At 32.2% G+C, this 14,926-nt stretch overlaps 2 protein-coding genes across 2 annotated transcripts; both read left to right on the forward strand.

Moving 5' to 3' along the window:
- Positions 1 to 907: 907 nt before the first annotated feature.
- Positions 908 to 3,679, forward strand: LOC128201548 (uncharacterized). Its single transcript, XM_052898909.1, has 2 exons — positions 908 to 1,015; positions 1,540 to 3,679. The coding sequence occupies exon 2, from the start codon at positions 1,545 to 1,547 to the stop codon at positions 3,414 to 3,416; it is 1,872 nt and encodes a 623-aa protein (XP_052754869.1). The 5' UTR covers positions 908 to 1,015; positions 1,540 to 1,544; the 3' UTR covers positions 3,417 to 3,679.
- A 6,586-nt stretch (positions 3,680 to 10,265) lies between these two features.
- Positions 10,266 to 14,244, forward strand: LOC113509689 (troponin I-like). Its single transcript, XM_026893089.3, has 3 exons — positions 10,266 to 10,424; positions 11,466 to 11,665; positions 12,150 to 14,244. Exons 1-3 carry the CDS (start codon positions 10,399 to 10,401, stop codon positions 12,278 to 12,280), a joined length of 357 nt encoding a protein of 118 aa, XP_026748890.1. The 5' UTR covers positions 10,266 to 10,398; the 3' UTR covers positions 12,281 to 14,244.
- The last annotated feature ends 682 nt before the right edge of the window (positions 14,245 to 14,926 follow it).

The following is a 14,926-nucleotide window of genomic DNA, read 5'->3' on the forward strand; positions in this document are numbered from 1 at the left end:
ATATATTTGGAGATCGGCTTCGGCTACGGCTTGGCAGACATTTTTTTCTTTCTACAATTTTAAATTAAATTTATTAGAATAAATGCTTCGAACACACGCGATCTAAGTACCTTTTGTGTTTATTATACCTTACCTACCTAGGTATAAAAAGAGTACTTACGTAGATTTTCTTTTATTAACTGTTTTATACGAAGATCTTGATCTCTCAAATTAGCATCCATTTTACTTCCAGTGATTATCAACTAAATTAATAATCCACAAAGTATTAAATAACGTTTTTATGAAATATTTAGCACAAAAACAATACCCTTTAAATATCGATCGTCAGTAACTGTGGCTGACTTACCTATATTCTAGCAAGCAGGACTGCCAGATGTGAAGGGGAAATCCCCAATAAATTGTTGCATGTGACTGATGATGTGAGCATGTTCGTTTCATAATAAAAATGTTGCCAGGTAACCAAAAAGTCGTATGTTTTTGTGCGAATTACGATCATAATCTTTACGATCGTACATTAAAAAATAGACAAATAATAGTATGAGTACGATTTAAATCGTATATCTGTCAACCCTGCTAGCAAGACAGCGACAAAATCACGTTGCATAACAATGTAGCCCAAGCTTATATCTTATGAAATATACGGAAGAGATACGGACTTAGAAAAAACAGAAATGTTGTTCTTTGTGGAAGTCATTGATGAAATTCTATGTATTTTAGCCCGCAAACTTTCTTCAAACAAAAACAGCGCCATCTAGTATCGAGTTCTGTAATTATCTCTTTGTTTATGGATTTGAAGTAAGATCGCCACGCTTGCAATACATTATGACTGGGGATTCCCCTATTCGTCGACGCTGAATATGAGGCGACGACAATCACTGTCAAACGTGTTCACTATTACTCTGACTCTGGTAACGTGACTTCCTGGTAACGTGTTAGGTAGGAAAAGCAGTAAAAAAGTGCATATTAAGGGAGCAGATTTGAAATAATATTTATACTTAACAAGAAATAATTAAAGGTAAGTGGATTTTTGAATGATACAATTATATCATGATCACTTAACAATTTTAACTTAAAATTAGATGTATTATTACAAGCTTTTATTTAGCTTGCGTTATGTAAATAAAAGTATGTAGGTATGTTCGTATGTTGATGCAATTATCCTCAATCCTCAACCGACTGGGATAAAATTTTCCATACACGTTTATTTTGGATGATAGTGCATAGTTAGCTGAGAGTCGTCATTGGATAATAATGGTGGATAGCCTAAGATGTGTACTAGATATTTATTTTTAACATAATATGCGTAAGTACCTAATCGAATTAAAGAAGTTGCTGAGAAAAATACAGAACAATACGATAATAAACTAGCGTCTGCGTTTAATCCTCCGAGGAGATGTAATTTTACAAAGGTTTTTTGTATTTATTTTATTATTTTTTTAATAAATTTATTGTAAATAACAAGAAATAATCATTGTAAAAAAATAGGCACTCTATTGTTGAATTTTCGTCAGACCAACTAATCATCGTTCATTTTTTTAGGTTCAATGGGGAGACCTAAAGATTTACGCATATGGGAGCACTACCGTACTTTACCAAACAAGTCTGTTTCTTGCAAGCTTTGTAATAAGGTCTACAAATTCAGTAATGCTGCCAAAATGCTTCAACATCTTATCACTTGTCCAAAATCTCCAGAAACATTAAAAGACTCTATGAAACTTATAAAAGATAGCTCGTCCAAAACCAAAATGTCTGGACTGTCAGAGATAGAGACAAATGATTCTTTTATAAGCCCCTCGTCGTCTGCTAACACTACAATAAATGCTGAGTTTCAAGACACCGATGATCATATAAAAACAGAATTAGCGAGAGCTATATTTGTAACAGGGACGCCATTATCGATGGTGCAACATCCTTTATGGATACAATTTTTCGAAAAATTGCAACCAAAATTTAAAATACCTTCACGTAAAGCTTTAGCGACAAAATACTTAGATAAAATATATAGAGAAATGCGTTTTGAGTTAAATGAGGAACTAAATGCTTGTAGTTACTTACACCTTCAGTGCGATGGCTGGTCTAATTTAAGAAATGAAGGAATAATAAACTTTCTTATATCAAAACCTCAACCTGCATACGTTAAAAGTTTGAATACAGAAAGTAATCCTCACACTAGTGAATACCTTAGCCAAGAAGTTGAAAAAGTAATGAAAGTGTATGGAGCAAATAAGTTTCTTGTACTTATTGGCGATAACGCTAGAAATATACAAAAGGCATTCGAATTAACAAAACTCAAATATCCACATGTTGTTCCTCTCGGTTGCTGTGCACATATCCTTAACTTGTTGTGCCAAGATATTGTAAAGATACAAGAAGTAACTGTGTTTATTATGCAAGCCATAAATATAATAAAAACTGTTAAAAGGAGTCAACGATTAAGTTCCTTGTTGATAAAATCAAGGCAGGGTGAAGATTCTACACAAACACTAAAATTGCCTTGTGCTACAAGATGGGGAAGTCATGTTACTTCGTTAAAAAGTTTGAAAGCAAATAAGATAGCTTTGCAAATATTAACAGTTAGAGAAGATGTGGTAATTTCAAGAGATATTAAAGATTTAATTCTAAGTGATGATTTCTGGACGAAGACAGGGGAATGTATAAGTATTTTGGAACCAGTCACTGAAAGCATATTTTACTTAGAGAGCGACCAGAATCGTTTGCATCGCACATACATTACATTTAGAGATGTACAAGCTAAGATACGTTTTGCATTAAATGAGATTTCGACATTGAGCGAAGAAAGCAAACAGCAGATTCTAACATCAGTATCTTCAAGATGCAATATGGCAATGAGGCCAATACATTTTGCAGCATATATTCTAGACCCCAGGACTCTAGGAGTCGAACTTACTCAAGAGGAAGAACTTAAGGGTATGGAGTTTATCTACAATTTAAGCCAACACTTAAGTTTGTCAAATGTAATGGCAGATTTGGCGTGTTATAAAGCTAAAGAAAACTTTTGGGCCAGAGGATTTGTATGGAGCTCATTAGATAGCATTGAGCCCCTAATATGGTGGAAAGGTATTTGTGGTTCCACTGAGTTAAACAAAGTAGCGATTCGTATTCTATCAGCTCCCTGTACTTCGGCAGCCACTGAGCGTTCCTTTAGTATCCAAGGCTACATACATAATAACAAAAGAAATCGACTTACAACTGAAAGAACTGAAAAAATTTCATTCATTTGTTATAACTGGAATCTTAAACATAAAGCTGAATGCGAGGACATTCAGTTTAATGAAGAAAATACCTTAGAAGCTTTCATTGAGCAAGTAAATGAACATAACAGTTTAGACGAAATAGAGCCTATCGAACCTATACAATTCATCGCTTGTAATAACTCTGAATCTGACAGTGATTGACTGTAGTTTTACATTTTACTTTCATCTCTTTCTTAATAAACTCAAAATCAAATTAAAAGTTTTTTATTCTGTAGGCTGCATAATAATATTGTCTATGTCCAGTATAGTGGACGTCTTGCGGCTGAGATGACGATGATGAAGTACAAAATCATAAACACCCAAAAATTTGGGTGTTTATGGGGTTTAAACCCAATAAACCCAAAACACCCGGTTTTTACCCACCAGACTTTAAACCCACCCAGGTGGATTGCCCATCTCTAGTCAGAATAACTAGAGCCAAGCCAATTCAGAAAAGTTCTATTTTTATTAATTTGATCAGGATCTAGCTGAGACCTCATTTTGAAATTATAATAAGTTATCAAAGTATTTACTAACGTAATCCATTTGATAGCAAACAAGCAGAGATGGTAAACAGACATGCATTCCTACTGATACTTGCACCAGAAGCATTTTGTTTATGCATGATGCCAACCGTGAGACCTTTGCATCTCTATTCAGTTTTTCAGTCTCTAGGAGAGGAATGAAAGATAACATTTGCGTGGGTTATTAGATATGATAAACAAATAGCATTATACTACGTCAATTGCAATGTGTTAGCTAATTCTCATGACAGTGGTCATCAAAGCAATTATTAGCTATGCCAGAACCAAGCGTCATGCTATGCACTAATTAAGGGAAAAAGGTTACGCGCTTTAAACTATAATCAATGATCGTCATAATTATGAGATGCAATGAATTATTATTAATAGCATAATCATACAATTACAGAAAATGTATATTATATATTTGTTGATTATGTTTTTTTTTTACACACATTACTTAAAATAACAGATGATAATCGGTTACTGACATTTTACTACAGAATTGGATGTAAATTCTATCAGTGGTAACTTATACACTGAAATATGATTCTACACTTCTAAATATATGTTTTAGTTTCTAAAAGCTCCAAGATACTTAGCAAATTATGGAGAATTGTTGTATAAAAAAAAAGAGAAGGCTGTACTGGGAGATTAATTATCTGACAATACTATACTACAAACACTTATATTGTAATGACAGCGTAATAGAATTTAAAATTCTTTAAGGCAATGGAAGAAGAGGTGATGTTATAAGGAGTGACTGGAGAAATACAGCACTATATGACCTTATGTAAACAAAGGGAAAGGAATCCACAAAAAGGAAAACTCGAAATAAAACCCGGAATCAGATTGCCAAGCGGGAATGATAAAATAATATGTCCTTCTTTATTAAAAAAGACTTATATATAGCAGTGGTGGCATGAGAATAAATGATATATGTATAAAAGAATTGACAGGATAAAGGTGAAATAAAAGTGTAAAAACTGCAAAAATGACGTTATTAAAATGTAAGCAGACTTGTGTAAAGTTAATAAACCGATATCAAAAGCATTAAATTAATTTTGTACTCTATCTTAATTCACACAATGACGATAATTTAACATCGCTGAGAAACTCTAAATAGCGACGATAAAAATCTTAGGTTGAATGAACTAATCTTGTTTGGATCAATTTCAAAAAGCAACAGCTATTTACAATAAGCTGAATTTACAAATTTTATCCAATATGTTGTAAAATAAAATGCATTTATAGCATTAAAACATTTTATGAATGAAGAAGTGCCTATTAAAAGTATTTACATAACATTAAACAATATATATAATAAGATAATTTATAAAGATCATAGAAGCAGTACAGCAGATAATTATACTTCTATTTGTCAGGCCTTACGCGGGAAACTCATTATTTTACGTCCTTCTACGTCCCGTCGTAACTCACGATCGATACCCTGTCTATATATCTTCATTTATAAATATAAATATTATCCTAGCGGCGTAAACATGTGTTAGTATTCCCATAAAAATAAAATGTATTTTAATTACACTACTATACCCATGACCTAGTTAATTTTAATAATATAATAAAATTGTAACTAAACCAGGTCCGAGCATGGGAGATATTTAAAAAAATTATAATATGAGAGGTCTTAATAAGACAAATAAATGTCAAAATAATAATTTTAAGAATTTTTTTCTACCTGCCTAGCTGCCATTCTGTATATTCCGGCATCACGTAAAAATACTGAACCAAATCGAATGCGGTTTTCGCAGTTGTATATCTAATAGTCTAACTTAAAATTTGGTGTATATTTTATTTAAAAGTGGCCTATATTATTGATTTTCTTACTTCTGAAATATGCGTACAAAGTAGCAGGCAAAAAGTTAGTTACAGAATAAAGTTTTAATTAACACAGTTTAGGAATATTATTATTAATTTACTAAATTATTAGAAGAAATTTTCGGATACAACCTGATCCCGATCCCTTGTTACTTTCCAAACAATCTTTCTTAGAAGCGAAGGTGTTATAAGTAGCCTCAGAACAACGTGGAAACTATAACGGACTAAATTCGAAGTTTCTAGAATCAATAAACTTTTTGTACAACAACGATGACAGTCAAGCGTAGTTCACATGTTGTTCATACTCGTAGTAAATAGTTACTGAAACTAAAGACTATAAGTATAATCTCTTCTATAACCAATGAACACCATTCGACCCAGAAGAAGAATTTTAAAGCACTTTTTAAAGAATCCTAAAATTTTTCATAGGGAGTTCATTCTATAACCTAACCGTTTACAACTAAAGAATAAGCTTATAATTAGCTGAAAGCTTCCCTCAAGAATATTAAATATATAAAACTGCACTATAACCAACTTTCAAAATGTGAAGTTAAAGTCAACGTTATATATTGTTATTCAGAATGATCCCTAGGCATAGTTTTAAACTATGCTTGATATCACATTTCATAATAACAGAAAGACCTGTGATAGAATAATAGAGAAACTATAGGTAAAAGAAGGTTTTATTTGTAAAAACAAACTTTAAAAAAAGTTCAAATTTTCTATATGTTTGTTTGTAATGCATAAACTAAAAACCTTTAAAAATTATCAACTGATTTTAAAAAAATTTCATCTATAAAAAGCTACATTATCAGCGAGTAACATAAGGTATGTATTATTGTTAAAAAATTAAAGAACCTTACGTAAATTATAACCACAATATAAAAATTTTACCTTATTGAAGCTAATATAAATTACTAATTTAACTTTCTATTTTATCATGCAAAGTCGCGGCAAATCGCTAGTATTTTGTTAATTCTATTGATATCTATTTCTATTGGTATAGTTTATGTATTGGCATGTAACATCTCTGTTAGTATATTACATATTTAAATGATTCTTTTATGAATTGAATGAAGAGTACAAAAAAATAAGTTTAAATAAAAATAAGTATAATATAAGTTATAAAATCACATATAAACCTATCTAGATATTTTTATGTGTTATTCTAACACTGTGAAATCGGTAAACCGCGAAAAGTTCGATAACCGTATATGTATGAGCTCATACTTGGATATAAATTATTTGTTATAATGAAACATAACAGACGTATTATAATAATATTATATTAATAACGACATGTTTGCAAAAATAAAAAAAAGGATTAGAATATAAAAAAATCAATAAAAAATTACAAGTTGTTTTTATTATGTCCAGGAAAAAAATATTATGAATGGTTGCCCTAATCATTAGTCCGATCAGGAGATTTTTTTTTTATGGATGAAAATGAAATGGCAGCCCCACCTGCATTAACGGTATATGCTGGCAGGGGACCAGTGAAGGGTGATCGATGAGAATGAAAACAGGCCAGTTAACCCATCATGATGAATTCATCAGGGATTAACCATGATAGTTTCCAGGGGGAACCGCGTGGAGGTCGACCTGGTTGGGTATATTGCTAGCAATGGGATTCTCAGTCTTCATTACTAACAATCCCCTTCCCCCCAAAAGTCGATCAGGAGTAATAAGGGAGTTATGTAGGTATACACTTTGCAATTACATAGTGTTACTAAATTGCCTAAAAATGAAGATTACTATGTGGAGAATATTACCTACTGTATCTGTTACTTTCAATAATAGAATCATAATTTTTTACATACACACCGAATGCAATAATGTTTAGACCCGCATTACTTTTATTTTTATACCACAAAGTATATACTGGTTTAAAAAAATAAATATTTTTATAAACCAGTTTATGGAATTTAAAAATTTTATACTGAGTGCAATTCCTATCCTTTTCTATTTTGAATCGTATTTGATAAATATTGTTTTTACTAAAAAAGTTTGAATATGTATATTTGCAATAGTGTGGTGTACTTCAGTTCCATCAAATGCTTGTTTACACTAATCCATTCCACTTGCAACTACCACTGGCTTCATATCTTAGTTCAGAACTACTTATTCCAGTGTACAATTTTCCAGTACACTAATGCCTACTTGAAAATTATGTACTGACAATTTGTGCAGAAATGAAGAGCACGATACATGTAGCTATATATAAAAGGTATACCAAAGAGCACGGTGTTCTGGTTGACGAACTCAATATTCTTACGAAATCAACGACTACTGCCAAGATTTCTTTCAAAAGCCAACGACCTACACTAGCACGTTATGCGTTAGGTATTGACTAAGAGCTGAAAGGCATTTAATGACAAATGCGTAAGGTTGAAATTTCAATGTTGTCTTTGCTGATATACGACACAAAAACCGCTTGCACTGATGACTGGCTCAAGAGATGTACGATTCGTGCTTATTCGTTTTGGTGGAAAATTTAACGGGCAGTCTGCTTTTAATTTACTTAGATATTTAATTTTATTCTTGTTCTAATTATTTACCGGACGTAAATTGTGGTTTTAAATTACCTCAGTCAGTTTTAGGGCATAATATTAATAGTTATAAATGCTAACTGGTAGGTAAGTTGATATATCTATTTAACAGTCCAAGCCTTCAAGGTCGTGTCACTAACATATTAGTGCGACATTGTTAATTATAATACCTATTTACAGCTATATAAAATACAATTAAGTATTCCTAAAATAAATAAGGCTATCGGATATTGAACTTTGCACAAAGTGGTATCTACCTACCTATTAGTAGACTTAAAGCACCAATTACAAGATAGTTTTGTTATTGTCATTTTGCTGTGTTCATGGAAATTCAAATTTGATCCAAAAATCTAAACTGATATTTTGATAGTTTCTACTAAAATAGAATTAGGTGCCTAATTAGTTAATACATTATCACGGTCAAATGTTAATAATTAAAGATTGCATTCCACAAAAAAAAAAACCATTTCAATTATAACAAAACCAGTTATTTTAATTTAACAACTACTAAACTGATTTTAATAAAAACATTATATGGCCAATTTGTAATTATATACTTATCGCACGTAGAATATCATTACAAATAAAAAAATAAATTCCAAATCAGTGTCGAACTAACGAAGTTATGAAGCATAAAAATATAACAATAGAAAAGAAATATAAAAAAAAAAAAAATACTAAAACAGATTCAATAAGGATCCGTTTTATAGTAGGTACCTACCTAATTGTTTTTTCTATGGGTTTAACGACCTGTCACCCGCACGGTGCTATAATGCTTGGCGCGCAGTACCTGCAACTTGTGCGTAATTTTATTTCAAAATCTAGAATTTTTGTATCTATCTTACGTATTTACGCAAATGATTTTAATCTCTACCTAAGTATCAATCTTTTTAATTCCATTTTAGATTTTTGTATAGAAGCAAATAAGTAGGTATTTTATGCAACTTAGAGTGGCAAACAAACTGCCGGCCCACCTGATGAAAAGTGGTAGCCGTCGCCTATAGACATGAACAATACCCTCAGGTCCCTTAATGTGACCATACATTTAGTTTTGAGTGCAATAATCCTATTTATCGCTACTGTACCGAAAAAAGTTTGTCTATTGTTCGATATTTATCCTTTGAAATTTTTTTTTAAGATGTTAAACCTATTTAAAAATTACAAATAATGACAACAAATACGGCATGAAAATGTAGGACGAATGTTTTTTCTTAAGAATGGTTAAGTATATAATAATTTCTAACAAAATATCTTTAAATAAGTATAATTGTGTATAAGTATTCCACAGAAAAATATAATAGAGAATAAGAACAGTATAAAGTAGGTACTTATAATACCTACCTATTATGTTTTGTTGATTATTTTGTTAAGTATTATCCTAAAGTATCATCTTACATTATAGATGTATGTGATCGTAGCAAATATAAAAATATTTTTTAAATTTACTTATATGTTACTTATAATTTAAAAATATAATATCTACCCACGTAATCGAAATGAGAACTTCCTTTTTTATAAAATAGGTTATAAATAAATTTGTGTTACTCTTATTGCATCTATCTAATTCTAATGAAAATAAAAATATGTATTGACTGGGGTTAAAAAATAAGTACCCACATAATTGGTTAATATTTATCTTATTTCTTAGCTCATAAAGGTTAAAATAGAATATTCTTCGTCTACAAAGTACAAAGTAAACTTCTTTAATACCTACCTCGTATGCACAAAGTACTACGCTTAGTTATAAGAAATAAGTTATAATTGGATTGTAAGAACATACACCCAAAAAATTATTATTATTGTTTGCTTAATATAATACTTTTAAAATACCTATACTAATGTATAAAAATAATTTCCAGAATTTCCTCTCGCAATCAACATTTTAACGATTGTATTTTTCAAACAAGACCGACAGAGCAAGGTAGATTATGGCCTCCCTACCCTACCTCGTTTTACGTAAATTCAAGGTTATTTGAAGTTAATTCATAAAATATATTTATCTCTTTTTAACTTAGCGATTTCATATAGTGCTATTTCTATGAAGTGAAGTTTGTGCTAAAACTTCAGTTCAGGTGCGCAGTGCCGTACGAGGGCCACGAGGCGACGCGCATATAGTTTTTCCTTCTTCCTCCTTCATTTTGTCGTCGGTGTTTGTACCGTGAGCATTGGTGTACGTAGAACGTGACACGTGCTATAAATTAATTACAAGCTTTCCTTTTAAACTAAAAAATAATAATGGCAGACGCAGCCGTCGAAAAGAAGTAAGTCTTTTTCATATATTTCTGTCAGTATTTAAAAGTTTTGTGATTTTTATTTTTTGGCGGCTTCGGAAAACGTGATCAAAATGGCTTCCTATTTAACTGTGTAAATTGGTGTTTTTAAGTAATTTACGGTATTTTGGACTATTTTCTTATCAAAATTAGTTTATTTGGCATGTTTAGTTCGTGTTGCAACAGTGTTTTGCTAAATAATAATATAAAGTGATGGTTATTTTCTTGGACGCTAACTTCCCGGAGTACACGCGGGAAAATATTATTCTATTGATAATGTGATAGTTATACGACGTATGTGATTAAACTGATTGAAGTTAATTGTATGTGATAGAGAAAAAACTGTAGAATTGTTAGGAAGTAATATAATTGCGTGGTTTCGTGTATTAAAATAATATGGCGAAGTTGTAAGCACGCCGGGCGGCGGGCGAGGGCCTCGCGCCCCTCGCTTCGTCCAAGATGGCGTTGCATGCGCGGCGTGCCGGCGCGGCAGCGTCACCGGCGCGCGCTCGATTCAAAACCAAATCGTCGAGAGTCGTGTTTTGCAACACTGGACTGGTAGCAAAGTCGGTTATATTATCGCGAGGGCCGTATGTTGTCATTATTTTATTTTTAACGCTTACGGCTTATTCCGTGACGCGTTCCACTGGAGCGAGTAACGTATTCATTCAATAATAATTCTGATTGCTAATATTTCGTACGATCGGTTTCCTATGTTGCAACTTTCCCACATGCAGCCTTGCGCAACACTTGTTTTTGTTCCGGCAGACTTTTCCTTTTACACCGCCCCACATAACCGGCGAGCGTTCACAACATAAAGTCGTAACGTATTGTTTTGTTATACTCCGTCACTAACTACTCAAGTGAGCATTACGTGATGTGTATGTATACAGTATAAAATGACAGAAGTACTTACCAAGTATTTCATTATCTGTTATCAACAAATTGTTTACGGATTCATATTTTCTTCTAGCCTAATGTTTCAAGAGTAACTATTTTTATACTTTAATAATAATATACTACTCTTTCAAGGGATGCCGTACCCGAGGAAGTGTCATCCACCGAGGTGAAAGAATCTCCAGTCAAGAAGTCCCCATTGAAAAAGGTTGCTGAAGCACCAGAAAGCAATGGCAAAGAGGAAAATGGCAGCGGAGATGCTCCAGTGGGTACCCCAGCAGAGAATGGTGATGCAGAAGAGAGCAACGATGCCACAGAGAATGGTGATGCCACGGGTAAGTACAGTGGTGATTTTTTCTATTTATTTTTTTCTTATAAGGAACCAGACCCTCATTGTCCTTTATTATAAACTTAGTGCTTGTAGAAGGCATTTCATAATGTGTAGATCTTGTGTAGCAAGGTCCAAACAACCCAAGACACAGTGAGATGGCAACATCTACTTCTTACTGTACATCATCTTGTCCTTTTAAACACTATCTACTCATTAATTTGTTTTCCATCGTGTGAACATTGATAGTTAATTAGACTTCATATCAATAATATAAAATTTTTTTATTTCATTGATCAAGTACTTTAATTAATGATTAATAATATGACCAGAAAATGTGTAGAAATAATATATTGATTATTAACATCTCTAATATGTAGTAAAACCAGTCTGTTATTGAACAGCTAGGTTAAGGTCATGTTAAAAGTCAAGTTATGTAAATGCAATAATAAAACAAACACACTAATAAAATTATAATTATTACTTTACAGAAAAGGCTGGTGTGAAGAGGAAATCTGTAGCAGCAGATAACGGTGACGCTACTGAGAAGACCACACCTGAAAAGAAAGCGAAAGTGGCAGAGGAAGCTCCACCGGCAGAAGCAGAGGAGGCTGCAGCCTAAAACCTTGTTTCTCTTATTAAGCTTGGTTTACTGCAATGCATCAATGTTCATTAGGGCTCAACTCTCCCCGATTATACATATCCTATTATAGGTACCGTTCACACAAAGCCAAAAACCATAGATTTATATTTATACATACATGTATATGATCTGATTATATAGTGAGTTGAGCCCTTTTGTGACCACAATTAAGTTTAGGTTTATAATACATTGTGTATTAAACTTACCTGTGAAGTACCTGTAAATTGTAAATTTAATGTAACTGTCAGTTGTGACTGGGATGTGCATCGCAGTGAACCGACCAACACAGTCGGTTTAGGTGTTGTATGCTGTTTTTGCGTATTGGTGTCTATTTCAACAGACCTGTAGAGATGGGTTATTGAATTGATGGAAGTTTACATAATAATATATGTATCTGTTTTGGATAACATAATTTTGCCAGTAATAACATACTGCCAAAGTATTCACCCCGAGTGAAATCAATTCACAATCCGTTCTGTGAACGACGCGATTTTTATAAACAGCTTCCGAAAAACAAGGATTATAGATAAACTAAGATTAATTAAAATGTTTAGATAAATAATTCAGTTGTAAATTTAAGTTAGCAGTTAATTATCGCACATTGATATATTACATAGGCATTATTACTTAACCATTTAAACATTCCTTTGACATTTGGTTATGGCTTGCATTGTGAACAAGAAAGGTTACTTTGTGGGTCGAGTGGAAGTTTATCTTGACCATTATACAACGATAGTACCTAACTTTACATTTTAAAATTCCGTTCTATTCACAGAGGGGCGGTGGTTCCGTAGCTGACCGCCTGTTTAAATGCGATGACATCAGCTCTTGTGATCTCCTTTAGAGTCGGCTTGGGTCTACTTACCTCAATAGAGGCCACAGTAGGTACTGTTTCATCATCAACCAGCCCCCCAGCTGCAGGCTTTCTTGGTGTGTCCTCTATCTCAACCTCAAAGTTGGAGGATTCATCAGTCTCACCCCCTTTTAAGAATCTGTTATAGACCTCTAAGTTTGGGGGAAACACATACTTGGAGAGGATTTTGTTCCCTGTTGTTGAGAATTTTATGAGATCATCCGGGTTGTTTTCAGATATATGAGGAGTACTTGCAACAATTTGTACAAATAAACTACCTAGGTTGGATATATATAAGATAATGTGGATATTTCACCAAAATACGATAGATAGAAGGCTTTTAACAAATTAATTCGATCTGTTAAACTTGCTGTTGGTCCCTTTAATTTCTCGAAATCAGCGGTTACATATTTATCTTTCCACGTCCAGGTTCTAGAAGTTTCTGACGATTTCAAAAATGGGTACTCTCTAGTTAACTGAACCCATTTAACTAATGGGTCCTTCATTACTTTGAGCGCTTAGTTGAGGTGGGATCTATATAAATGTTGTTACAACAGTTTTAAGCTATTATTGTTTAGTATTCCTACTCACAGAGGGCCATTTACTTATATTTCGACTGTTCACATTGTGACACTAATTTTAAGATTGAAAATTAATTGAAGTTCAAAGTTGACAAGGTGATAGTTCATATTGACATAAATATTACTTCAGCGTGCTATTTTTGTATTCCTATGGACATTTTTATTTTTCTTGTATCCTGTTTTTCTAATTTATTTTCATTTGTATGTGATAGTTAACAAACCTCGAATGTAAGATAACATACTTATGGTTTATATTTTTTCTTTAAATTCATTTAAATATTTTAACACCTTGTGTTCCATCGCTAGGGATTATTTGTAATGTTAAGATTTTAACTAACTTTTTCATAAACTGTAAATCTGGTGATTCAGTTTTTAAATTTTGATTCTTGAATTTGAAAATACATTTAGTATTAGATTTATAGTAGCGTGTACAGTTTTAACACTTTACTTCTCTCACCTGTGGAGTTAGTGTTTGTAAAACATTTCTGGCAATAAAATAGTCCAATCAACTTTTTGATTTTTATTTTAAATATATATAATATACATTGATAGGTTTATTTGATTATGTAAATAGAAGTTGTACAGAGTTCAAATTTTCCGTGAAATATTTTTTATTGTTCAAGTTATCTGCCAATTTTTTGTGCATTGAAGATAAGGTTACTGGTCTTGTAAGTTAAGTATAAAATTTGTATTATAGTACCAGATTGGCGCATTGGTTATTGTATGATAGTAATTTTAGCAACAACAATGAGATTGGGCGAACGCGATTTATACGAACACCTAGTTTCTTTTTTTTTTGTAAACAATTGCAATTCAAAGACTACTTACATTTTACATGACTTCATACTTACTATAAACAAGTCGAGCGTTATCGTGTATTATACCAAGTGTATTTACTACACCGATTCCGATTAAATCGTGTACGTAGTATAACTTATTACTTCAAGATTTAACTTGGATTACTTAGTAAATATAGATATATAAAGTTTTGTTAGTATTCTTTTAGTCACATTCTCTTATTAAACAGATAAGGGTAAGTTACTATTTTTGAAAACCATTTAAGCATATAGGTGCATTCATGAACACTACACTATATAATGTAAGGGGCAAAACTGGTAATAATAAAAATAACTTCGCCAGTACTATCCGTGTACACTGAATGAGCACCAGTGAGCGATAACAGGCGAGATG

This window comes from Galleria mellonella, unplaced genomic scaffold (assembly GCF_026898425.1).
Source record: "Galleria mellonella isolate WM207_F2 unplaced genomic scaffold, CSIRO_AGI_GalMel_v1 utg54, whole genome shotgun sequence".
NCBI lineage: Eukaryota > Metazoa > Arthropoda > Insecta > Lepidoptera > Pyralidae > Galleria > Galleria mellonella.